Consider the following 11,792-nt stretch of genomic DNA (forward strand, 5'->3'; position numbering starts at 1 on the left):
GAACTTTTTCGCGCCTCATTTTTTACTGGAAATTGTGTCGCATCAACTGATCCATACACAACAATTTAAAAAATGGCTGATAGTGTAAAGGTGGCAGTGAGAGTAAGACCGTTCAAGGATTACGAGATCCAGGGTAATGCAAAATGTGTTGTACAAATGAATGGCCCTCAAACTATTTTAATGTATGTTTCTAGGCAATTAATTAATACGGAGTAATCATCGCAACATGATACAGTGAACCTAAAACCGGAAAAGAGAACAAATTTACATTTGATTATTCTTACTGGAGCTTCAACAAGAGCGATGCAAACTATGCCGATAATCAAGTATTATGGAATGATTTGGGAGAGGCAATGTTAGCAAATTGTTGGCAAGGATACAACACATCAATGTTCGCATAGTAGGTTTCATTGTTATATTTAAAAGAGCTCAAAATTGCGACATGAACTATTTAATTAGCGGTCAAACAGGAAGTGGTAAAAGTTACAGTATGGTTGGGTATCCAGGATTGGATGAAGGATTGATTATTAAAGCCGGAAACCGCATTTTCCAAAAAATTGAAGAATCCAAATCCCAAAACGACGTTCCCATTGAGTACACTGTGGAAGCGAGCATGTTAGAAATATACAACGAAGAAATTAGGGATCTTTTTAATCCAAAAAACAATCCAAATGGAGGATTGAAAATCAGAGAAGATCCAAGAACCGGTGTTTATGTGGGTATGTTTTTATTGCAATGTTTAGCCAATGATAACAATAGTAATTAGAGGATCTTTCAAAGCATCTTGTTGCCGATTACACTGCTATTAACAAGTTGTTGGAGCAAGGTGAAAAAGCTCGAACTACGGGTGCCACTTTGATGAATAAGACATCATCCAGAGCCCACACTGTTTTCATGCTTTATTTCAAGCAAACCGTTACACATCCTGAAACCAAGCAAAAAGTTCAAAAGGTTTCCACCATCAATCTTATTGACTTGGCAGGTAGTGAAAGAATGGCCAGAACCGGGGCAACAGGGGCTCGTGCACAAGAAGGAATTAATATTAACCTTTCGTTGACCTGCTTGGGTAATGTCATCAAAGCATTGGCAGACAAATGTTCTGGAAAAAAACCTACGAACTTTATTCCTTACAGAGACTCTAAGCTTACTTATCTCTTGAAGGAATCTCTTGGAGGTAACTCAAAGACAATCATGATTGCTGCCATTTCTCCAGCTGACGTCAATTTTGAGGAATCTCTGTCAACTTTAAGATATGCCGATAGAGCCAAACAAATTGTTAACAAGGCTGTTATTAATGAAGACCCGTCAGCTAAAATTATTAGTCAGTTAAGAGCAGAAATAGAACGACTTAAGGCCCAACTTTCTGGAAATGGAGAAAATGCAACTGGAGATCAAGCATACGGTACCACAACCAATGGCATTTCTCAAGCTGAATATGATGCGCTCAAAGAACAGCTTGAGCAGTCACAAAAGCTGATGACTGACATGCAAATGACCACAGAGGAAAGAATTAAACAAACAGAAATGATGGCCAAGGAAAGAGAGGCTTTCTTAAAGGATCTGAACGTTGACTTGAATTTTGATAAGAATAAGTCACACATCTCTAATCTTAACGAAGATCCTTTGCTTAGCGGTAAACTAAATTACTACATACAAGAGGAAACAACTATTGGATCCAGCGCTGAAAATAGTGTTAAGATTCAAGGAGTTGGAATTTTAGATCGACATGCTACTTTCAATAATGGCAATATCACTCCTTGCATAGGGGCCAAGATATACTTGAATGGTGTTGAGATTAAGGAAAAAACAAAAATCAAGAATGGAGACCGGATTGTGTTTGGAACACATTTAATTTATCAATACAACGATCCAAAGGAGGGTCCTATTTGCTTAGCAGACTGGAAAACAGCATTTGATGAAGTTAGTAAGGCGATGTTTGATGAAAAAGCGGCTGAACTTGTAAAGGAGCACAAGAAGAGAGAGCAAGAACTTCAAGAAACAATCAATTCAGTTAAAAGCGAAATTGATAGACAAAGACAAGAACAAAAGCTTCTGATCCAAAAGGAAATGGATGCTGCAAAGCAAAAGGAGGAGCAAATGAAAACGGAATTCTCTAAGAAGGAGCAACTATTGCTTGCTGAGTTACAGGCTGCAAAGAATGATGAAGAGAAGAAAAAACAAATTGAAAAGATGTTGGCTGATGAAAAGAAGAAGAATGAGGAACAAATCGTACTATTTCAAAAACAACTTGAACAGTCGAAGCTTGACATTGCCTCCTCCTATCAAAAGCAAATCATGGAGTTAGAAGCAAAATTGATGGCAGAATTAGATCTTGGTAAGAAACACAAAGAAGATCTGGAACGTGAAAACCAAAAACTTCAACAACAAATCAAAGATAAAGAGCTGGAGTATGAAAAGAAAATATCCGAAGAAAAGGAGTTCCTCCAAAAGAAAGAACAAGCCCTTCAGGAAGAAAAACAAAGAAGAGAGGTGGAAATTACAAAGATAATTGCAGAAAACCAACATAACTCTGCATTAGTTGCGCAATACCAAGAAGAGTTAGCAAAGGAGAAGGAGAGAATTGACAATTTGATAAAAGCCCAAGTTGAAATGTTCCAGAAGTCAGAGGAGAGAATCAGATCTCATATTAATTCAGAAGTTGAAGAGTTGAAGGCCCAGCTTGAAAAGTCAAAGCAGGCTGAGGAAGAGGCAAGAAAGTACAAGGACCAACTTGCAAAAGTTGAAGAAGAAATGTCCAGAAAGTCAAAAGAACATGAAGAACTAATGCAAAGAGAGAAGGAAAAGTTTTCCATGAGAGAAAAGGAGCTACTCGGTACTCTTCAAGCGCGAGAGAAAGAACTAATGGATAAAATACAAAAAGGAGCTTCAGAAGAGGAGATCAATGAGTTAAGAAAGCAATTAATTCAAGAAAAACAAGAAAAGCAGCAATTACTTGAGCAAGAGCGGGCTGACTATGAAAGAAAAGTGCATGAAAACAGAATCAAAATGACAGCTGTACGAGCAATTTTCAAAACCCAAATTCAAAAATCTAACACAATAGCGGCCGCTGCATCATCTAAGGCAGAAGAGAAAATTACTCTACTACAACAGAAGTACTTGGAAGAAAAGCTGGCTCAACAAGAGGAAATAGAGCGTCAAAAGCAAGAAATGGAAAGACAACAGCTAGAAACACAACGACAATTAGCTGCAAAACAAAGTGAGCTACTTTTGAGCAATGAGCAAAATACTAAAGCCATGCTTGAGCAAATGAGATTGTTGGAGCTGGAAAAAGAAGAACGAGAACGTGATTTCCAAAGAAAAGAATTGGAAATGTCAATGAAACTCTTTGATATTGAAACACGGCTACAAAACGAGATGGCTGAAAAGGCGCAACTTATCATTGATAAAGCCGTGAAAAGCACAGTCGTTGCTTCCAATGAAAGTGCTGGGGCTGTCAATGTACTGATACCTTGGATACAAGAAGCCAATTTGATGCTCACAGAGTTGAAAAAGGAGATTACTTTGGATCTTAGATTGGTAGGATCTGACATTAGTGTTGAGGTAACCGATAAGACTAGTGGAAACACTGAGGTTTGGAGCCGAGACAAATTTGAAACCAAGCTCGTTGAAATGAGAAACTACTATTTCAATATGAAGAATGGAATTTGGATGGACCCTTCCCAAGATCCATTTGTTTCAATCCAAAAAGTTTCTATCATTCAAAAAGAAGACCCATCTGCTTTAATGGAAAGAATCAAGATTTTAGAAGGCCAAAATCAGCAGTTACAAAATGAAAAGGCTCATATTTTGGTTGATTTGAACATTGCTCTTGCTGAAAATGAACAACTCAGGGCAAAAGCAAAGAAAACAGGCACGAAATCAACAAAGAAAATCAAATCCAAGATCAAGCACTTGAAAAAACAACTCGAAGAAATTGCCTCTAAACACAAGGTTGAGGAAATACTATCCACTTTTGACGAGCTTGTTGGAAGTGACAGTGACAATGATAGTGACAGCGATAGTGACAATGATGACTTTGACGCTATGATCAAAAAAGCAAAATCTCTAACAAAGACTGTTGTTAAGGGTGTCAAAGAAATCAAACAAGAAATTGAAGCAAACATTCCACCTCCAAAAAGTGCTGCCAAGAAATCAAGAGGGGATGGAAAGAACCAATCTAGCGTCTGTGTTGTTCAATAAAAACAACAGTGTAAATATTTGTGTGTGGCATTTCGAGAAGTCGTTTTTATAATTCTTTTTTATGTTTTGAATTTTTCGAGTTACAAGAGGATGTTGAACAGGAAGAAATATGAAATGTCCACATTGGGAAATTAAATTGCATTGCTTGCTGCTTTTTAGGAATTTTCTTTCTTTTAATCTTCTCAATCCTTTTTCCATTGCTTGTAAATATCGTATTAATGAATTGAGGAGAAGCAGAGGTGGAGGAAGAAGACAATGACTTGAGAGATTGATGAGAAACTCCAGATGCGCTCAAAGCATCCAAACTATGGTCTGGTTGGATCGCTGGATCAAAGTTTGAAAAAGGAGAGAATGGTTGCTTATTGGTACCCTTTTCTAAGGTGATGGAGTTGGTTTGGTCAAGAAGAGAGAAGGAAGTGATTTCATGTTCCTCTAAAAATGGAGCATCTAAAGAATGATCATCGAGATTGCACATCGAAGTGGATGCCTCTTCAAGAAATGATGAATTATTCGAATCAGATGAGGAAGGAATTAACATGGACTGTGCGATGCTTAGCTGAGCTTCGTGTTGTTGATGGTCTTCTCTCAGTTCCTGACATTGCTGAACCAACAATTCATAATAGGATTTGCAAAAATCATGTAAATCCAGTTGAAGCATTGGAGACTCTTCTTGAAGCTGTCTAGTGTTGTCTTGCTCTGCCAGATCCAGCATGGTCATTAAAAAACAGTTATTATGTACATTATGATTGGTTGTTGTTGACGGCTCAGCGGTTGGTTGGTTTTGAGCATCCAACATCATCATCATCTTGGAGGGACAGGATGGACTTGTCATGTCGTGAGGTGATTCAATGATACGAAATATCAAAAAGCAACAGGATTAAAATCTTCGGATTCTCTGGGTGTTCTTCCGTTACAGGTGGTTGCAAAGTGGAAGTTTCGTCGTTTTGTTGTTTCTTGTTATTGTGAATATTCACTCTCTGCATCATCAAATTAAAGCTTTAATTCAGAGTTTGAGTTTTTAGAACTGTGAGCTTGGCCGACAGAGACTTTTCATAGATATATCGAAACAGCAACGTTCATTAATGGTTCATGAGAACGGAAAGACTCCTTTCATGTAATTGGATGGACTAACTATTTGTGTTCTGTGCTGAAAATGAGTGATTCTCAACATTCAGATTTTGTGCTTCGATTAGTATTTAAATGATTCCTCTAAATATATCTACTTACTGTTCTTTGAATAAAATTCAATCGGTGTTGTATAATACTGGACATCAGAGAAGCTTAATGGAGAGGACGATCACCGCGCCTCTCAAGGAGAAATCGACGAAATTCTCTAAATCAATAACACACCAATCAAGAAAAAGAAATCATTTATTTTGAGAAAGAGCGATGAATGTTTAGATTTGACTTTCATCGTTCGGAGGGTCATTGTTTTTCTCTCGACCATCCGTTTGACAGGAGGCACAACAACAGCAACAAATCTTTCATTGGAAGTTGAAAAGTCATTCATGAATATTCAAAAGAATCAGTGACGAACGTGTTGTAACTGGAGAGTTTACAGCAACAGAATCTATGGTTCTGTACAGTATTAAGTTTAAAAGTTTTTGACATGTTCTTGTCCATTAAGGTTCATTGTTGAAAATTTTCAAAATGTTTGCAGAAATTCAAAAGACATTGATTGTTGTCTTTTGGGTATCTTGGTCTTTAGTTTTCGTCCTCTTTTGTGAATTTGGAAAGATGAATAAGTGAGAGAAGAGACATGTGAGGGATGTCGTTGGGTATTGGTGGTTGTTTTTGTGTGGTTGGTCGATGATGATTTTTCATTCGTTCGACGCATGGGATCCATGTTCACGACTGCAATTTCTGAAAGTTGTTTTCTTGTCGATGTTGTGAAAGGTCGACTGTTTCCTTTTTTGGGTAAATGAACATTTTGAAGATTGGTTTCTACATGTTGTTGTTGTTGGTGAGAAGTGTGCTGAAGATCATAAACATCACCATTGGGACTCATAGTGTCTTCAGCAATAAATGTCTCCACTTGTTGAAGCTTTAACTTGAGTGCATGATATGATTTTTGAAAATCGTCAATATCTAATTTCAGAAGGAGGTCATGAAATGTTGTTGTTGTGGTGATGATGTTCTTGACAGGGTTTGTCTTTTGACAGCAATTTGACATATTGAGCTTGTTTTTTTGAGAGAGTGTTCGAATTTACTTTTAGTTGGATTGAATATTAACATCGTACGCACAAATAAGTTCACATTCTTATTGAACAAAACAAGGCTTCAAGTATCGTATTTGGTGTTTCAATACGCACTTGAACGCAAGTGAAAAGGATCATTCTTTTATTGAAAAGTGACACATCCATATGGAATCAAAATGGTTGACTGTTGCGAATACGTTCCCCAATTGTCGTTTCCAGTATTTACAAGGAATGAAATGGAGAAATTGTTTGTACCTTAAATTTAAATCCGTTATTATGAAAATTCTTCTCACTCGAACTTATGGTTGAAGTAGTACTTGCAGCGGTTCCCATTGTTATCAAAGACGTTGAAGAAGAGGATGAAGATTCTCCATGAGATGAATTCCTATCTGAGGAGGAGGAGGAGGAGGAAGGTGAGAATAAAGAACTTGTTTTAGATACATTCGATTCCTCTGGACTGGTAGATGTATCAACCAGATGAAAGGTCCAAGAAGGAAATGTAAATTGCATCGATTCAGGATTTGGAGGATTTGTTGAGGAGTTTTGGCAACGAGTAGTGTTCTTCAATGAGGGTTGTTGTTGTTGTTTCGAGTTGGCATGGACGAATAATAATTGACTAGTTTTGGAGGTTTGTTTGTTTTGCGAATGGGCTTGTCCTCTCGAGAAGGAGGAGGAGAAGGAAGGTTTTGATATTTTCACAGAGTGTTTGTACTTCTTAAAATGCAGCTTGTAGGGTTTGTTCTCTCGTTCTCATTGAATAGTGACGGCGCAGAAGGAGACTTGCAAGATTGGGAGGGTGTTGTTGTTGTTGGAATTAGTGTTGGTACAGTGGAGCATGAAGGTTTGTGTGGTGGTGAAGTCAAGAGGGTGGAAAAATTCTCCATATTCTTAGCGGCGATGGTGGTGGTTGATGAATTTTGAGCGTTTTGGATGAAGAAGAAGTTCAATGTTGAGCAATGAGTAGTGGTAGTAGTAGTAGTAGTAGTAGTAGATGTGGTATTACTACTACTCTTCATGTGAAGATAACAAGTCATGAAATCATTCACATCCAAATTCAACATGAGTGATCCTTCTTCTTCTCCTCCATGAGAAGGACAATCACAGGAATTTTCGCATGAAGGGAAGAAGGAATCAAGTGGATGTGAAGTGTTAATACCAGTAGAAGAAAATGACAGACCATATTCATCAAAAGAAGAAACGAGTTTGGATGACGATTGAGAGGAGCTTTGAATCATGTTCAGCAGCAATCGAAGATGATGAACGGAATATATGAATTGAAGAAGAAACGCAGAATTTCACAAGTTTTGCTCTCTTTGAAGAAAGTACTGAGACTTTTGTTTTTTGAATCAGCGCACCATGGTCTGCCATTACGCAATATTTCGTCATGATGGATCTTCTTGTTGGTGGTGATTGGTACAATGAATTCTTTTAAAGAACTAGATTCTGTGTTTAACAATTGACATCGCGATGTTTGAAAATGCTCATGAAGTGCGAAATGTAGTTCGACACAGAGATACAAATTAGAACGCAAGGAAGACGTTCATCGTTGACTTTTTCGCGTCAATTAGTTTTGTTTGATACCAAAATATGACGAGTGACATGAATCGACCCATTTGTTGGTCGTTGATATAAATAGAAAATGGCATTCGAATGGATATTGGAGAAGATGTACAGAAAAAGAAATTCTACGACCAATTTTCAAAACCCTGTCGGAATCTAAATGTGATTGTTCACGTTAGAGCTACAAAGGTGAACGAAGTGTTTCGTCGTTGTTTATTGTCATTACAACAAGAGCAACAAAGCAAATGGGCAGATTGACGACAGGTCCTACAACACTCCTCAATTCTATTGAACGATGCCAATATTTACAAGGAATGAAAAGGAGATATTGTTTGCACCTTAAATTTAAATCCATTCGAAGTATTTTTAGAGGTTTCCTTAGAGGAGGAGGAGGAGGGCGGAAATGAAGAACTTGTTTTAGAAGCATTCGATTCCTCTGGACTGGTGCTTGTATCGATCAGATGAAAGGTCCAAGAAGGAAATGTAAATTGCATCGATTCAGGATTTGGAGGATTTGTGGAAGTTTTGTGGCCTTGAGTGGTAGTGGTTGTAGTCAATGAGGGTTGTTGTTGTTGTTTCGAGTTGGCATGGATGAATACCAACGGAGACTTAGAGTTTCGATTGTTTTGAGAAAGGATATGTCCTTTCGAGGAGGAGGACTTTGAAATTTTCATCAATGAAGCATCTATGGATTGTTTCTTCTTCTTCTTCATCATTGACATCATCTTTAAGGATGGACTAGACCTCTTAGACTCTTCAAAAAACAATGGAAGAGAAGGAGATACGGAACAGAATTGGGAGGGTGGAGTGGTTGGGGATGAGTTCATTGTCGCATGAGGTGGTGTTGTCAAGGTGTTGGAGGTGGTGTTGGTCAAATCCTCCACATTCTTGATGTTCATAGTATTGGTGGTGGTGGAAACCATACCCATTAATGGAGAGGAGTGAGAGTGGATCGTTTCGTTCTGTGGTTGGGAATGGTGAAAGAAGAAGGATGATTCATTACAAGTGGCCCTCATCATGAGATCTCCCAATTCATTGGTGGTTGATGAATGTTGAGCGTCTTGGATGTCATCTGGAAATATAGAGTAATGAGTAGTGGTAGTAGTGGTAGTAGTAGTAGATGTGGTTTTTTTACTACTACCCACCATGAGCAAATAACAAGTCATGAAATCATTCACATCCAAATTCAACATGAGTGATCCTCCTTCACGAGTAGCACATGCATTGGAACGATTACACAACGTTGTGGTATGATCACTCGACCAGGAGAAGCAACATGTGTGTTGTTTCATGTGATTACTTGGAGTGTTCTCATTCCATAATGGACATGTTGTGGAGGAGTAATGATGATCTTGCAGAGTGTTGAACCCAGCAGTGGTGATGGTGGTCATGAGAAGGGAATGGTCGCATGAAGGGAAGAAGGAATCAAGTGGTGATGGTGGAAGATGATGTGAATCCATCGTGGAACAAAACCCAAGGTCATGTTCTTCATACACAGGGAGAAGGAGTATGGATGACGATGGAGAGGAACTTTGAATCATGTTGAGCAGCTAAATTGACGATATCACGAATGGATGGAACTCCAATATTGAATGAATGGAATATCCAACAAGTGTACCACAGAGTGAGATTTTGTTTTTTGTTTGAATTCAAACGATTGAATTTCAATCTCGACCGAAGTAAAGTAAATTGGTTGCATGCAAAAATAGGAACGGTCCCATCTTTTAGAGAACTAGATTCTTTGAACTTTACTTGAAAATCAAAGGTGAAAATAACCTTTTCGTTCACAAATTTATGAAAAATTGACATGTTGAGTTGTTGTTCAACAGCAGAGATACAAACGATACGATCTATCTCTTGTTAATTTCGGAGCGACAATGAGTTTGTAGGACATGAGTGACATGAAATTGATATAATGAGATTATATCTTTCGAATGGAGATATCAGAAGAAGTTGTGCTTACCATTGAAATAATTACAAGTTGGTGAAGTCTGACACGGGTCGGAATCAATGTATGACTGGTGACTTTAACCTCGTACATATTAGTCTCACAAAAAGCACTGATCAGCGGACAAACGATATACGAGAGAGATGAAGAGATTATTCATCCATAATTGTAAATATTGAATACAACCATAGCAATGCAAAATTTCTCTTTACGTAAAAGTACATAACGCACGATCCACTCAATGATTACTTGTTGTTTATTGGTCAGTTGGTACATAGACAAACGACACATTATGAAATTTATAATTATTTCCACTCTTTGATTTCTCTTTGGAATTACCTTCTACAAAAGCTTGTTCCTTGTAGAGGGTCCATGAGGCAAGATTTCGTTTCAAACTACCACCACCACTTGGTGTACCAGTGGATGATGCTGAATGGGAGGTCGCAGCAGTACTACTACTACTACTACTACTACTACTACTACTAGTGGTGGTGGTGGTGGTGGTGGAGAGAGAAGTCGTTGTTGGAGAACTCAGTGATCCGTTCTTTAAGTCTGTATCCTCATTCATTGCATGGTGAGGTGATTTTGAACGAGTCGATTTGGATGATGCATGTTTCTTCAAAGAGGGAGGAGAGGCCACAAGTACTGAAGCGGAGGTGGAATGGGAATGAGGAGAGGACTCTTTCAAAAATTCAAAGGAGTGTTGGATGGAACTGGCAGTGGTGGTAATGGTTTCAGTGAGTAGACGTCTACCTGTTCTTGTTGGTTGTTTGTGGCGATTAGTAGTAGTAATACCCTTGTTCTGAGTCTTGGTCTGTTTGGTAAGACCTGAGTTCTTGTGGACGCTGAGAGGAGGAGAGTCTACAGACGACTGCCTGTGGTTGTTGTTGTTGTTGTTGTTGGGTGATGAAGAGGTTGATAAACTTGTGGTGCTTGTGGTTGAATTTTTCCTTTTTTTTCCGTTACGGTTGGGTATCACATGTGAGATGTTGTCGTTATTGTTGTTGTTGTTGTTCAGGTGAATCATGTTGGGGGTAGTAGGAGTGGAAGAGGGTAATTGGAATGATCGCTCTTTCTCCAATAACAACTCGGTCTCTTCTGCTGCTGCTTGATGGATTGGAAGTGATTGTTTGTTGAATGATGGTGAGCGATCACTCATTGTTGTTGTTGCTATTGTTGGGAGAAGAATGGGATGATGATGTGGAGTGATTGTTGTTGTCATTAGGGATGATGACAACGGGCAGTTGTTGTAAGAGGATGATGTTGGATATGCTCCCGAGTTTGAGTAGTTGTCAATGTTATTGACCGGTCGAACGTGTAGGAGGGAACTTGATTCATCCTCGCATCTGAGGCTGCTGCTGTTGTTGTTGTTGATTATTGAATCATCCATCATCATCATCATCGCCACCATGCTGCTTCCCATCACGCCACAATCACTCTTCTGCGCTGAAAAGCCATTACTGCTTACTTCCAGCAGAGAAGCATCATTCCGATTCAGACCTTTCGTCTCTTGTGTTGTTGCCATCGATGACGAGAACTCGGGATAGACATGAAAATTATTTTGATCACAAGAATTCAATTCTTTCAATACTCCATGAACATCTAATCTGAGAAAACATGGAGTGGAGGGTGTGATACATGAGAGAGCTCTATCCAAATCAGCATAATGCTCTATTGGTTGTTGTTGTTGTTGTTGTTGTTCTTGCTTACTAGTAGTATCAGCAAAAGTTGAAGAGTTGTGAAAGGTCGACAACAATGAATACATTGGAGGAAGCGAGTGGAAGGAAGAGCTGTCTCCGAACGAGTAGGAGGAGGAGGATTCATTTCCACAAGCGTGTGCATGGGAATGATCATCAAGTGTTAGGGAGGATGGCATCGATGAGGAT

The 11,792-nt window shown here is 38.7% G+C and overlaps 6 protein-coding genes across 6 annotated transcripts; 1 reads left to right on the forward strand and 5 right to left on the reverse strand.

The window, feature by feature from the left end:
• Positions 1-72: 72 nt before the first annotated feature.
• On the forward strand, positions 73-4,200 carry FDP41_011836 (uncharacterized protein; the record flags this gene model as incomplete). Its single annotated transcript, XM_044702289.1, has 4 exons — positions 73-182; positions 236-400; positions 460-719; positions 767-4,200. 4 exons carry the CDS (start codon positions 73-75, stop codon positions 4,198-4,200), a joined length of 3,969 nt encoding a protein of 1,322 aa, XP_044566688.1.
• Positions 4,201-4,246: 46 nt separating this feature from the next.
• Positions 4,247-4,996, reverse strand: FDP41_011837 (uncharacterized protein; the record flags this gene model as incomplete). Its single annotated transcript, XM_044702290.1, has 1 exon — positions 4,247-4,996. The coding sequence occupies one exon, from the start codon at positions 4,994-4,996 to the stop codon at positions 4,247-4,249; it is 750 nt and encodes a 249-aa protein (XP_044566689.1).
• An 849-nt stretch (positions 4,997-5,845) lies between these two features.
• On the reverse strand, positions 5,846-6,373 carry FDP41_011838 (uncharacterized protein; the record flags this gene model as incomplete). Its single annotated transcript, XM_044702291.1, has 1 exon — positions 5,846-6,373. One exon carries the CDS (start codon positions 6,371-6,373, stop codon positions 5,846-5,848), a length of 528 nt encoding a protein of 175 aa, XP_044566690.1.
• Positions 6,374-6,620: 247 nt separating this feature from the next.
• On the reverse strand, positions 6,621-7,633 carry FDP41_011839 (uncharacterized protein; the record flags this gene model as incomplete). The annotated part of the gene is made up of 2 exons (XM_044702292.1): positions 6,621-7,014; positions 7,164-7,633. The coding sequence occupies 2 exons, from the start codon at positions 7,631-7,633 to the stop codon at positions 6,621-6,623; spliced, it is 864 nt and encodes a 287-aa protein (XP_044566691.1).
• A 630-nt stretch (positions 7,634-8,263) lies between these two features.
• Positions 8,264-9,418, reverse strand: FDP41_011840 (uncharacterized protein; the record flags this gene model as incomplete). The annotated part of the gene is made up of 1 exon (XM_044702294.1): positions 8,264-9,418. The coding sequence occupies one exon, from the start codon at positions 9,416-9,418 to the stop codon at positions 8,264-8,266; it is 1,155 nt and encodes a 384-aa protein (XP_044566692.1).
• A 744-nt stretch (positions 9,419-10,162) lies between these two features.
• Positions 10,163-11,782, reverse strand: FDP41_011841 (uncharacterized protein; the record flags this gene model as incomplete). The annotated part of the gene is made up of 1 exon (XM_044702295.1): positions 10,163-11,782. One exon carries the CDS (start codon positions 11,780-11,782, stop codon positions 10,163-10,165), a length of 1,620 nt encoding a protein of 539 aa, XP_044566693.1.
• Positions 11,783-11,792: the final 10 nt, after the last annotated feature.

Source organism: Naegleria fowleri, assembly GCF_008403515.1.
Source record: "Naegleria fowleri strain ATCC 30894 chromosome Unknown tig12, whole genome shotgun sequence".
Taxonomy (NCBI): Eukaryota; Heterolobosea; class Eutetramitea; order Acrasida; family Naegleriidae; genus Naegleria; species Naegleria fowleri.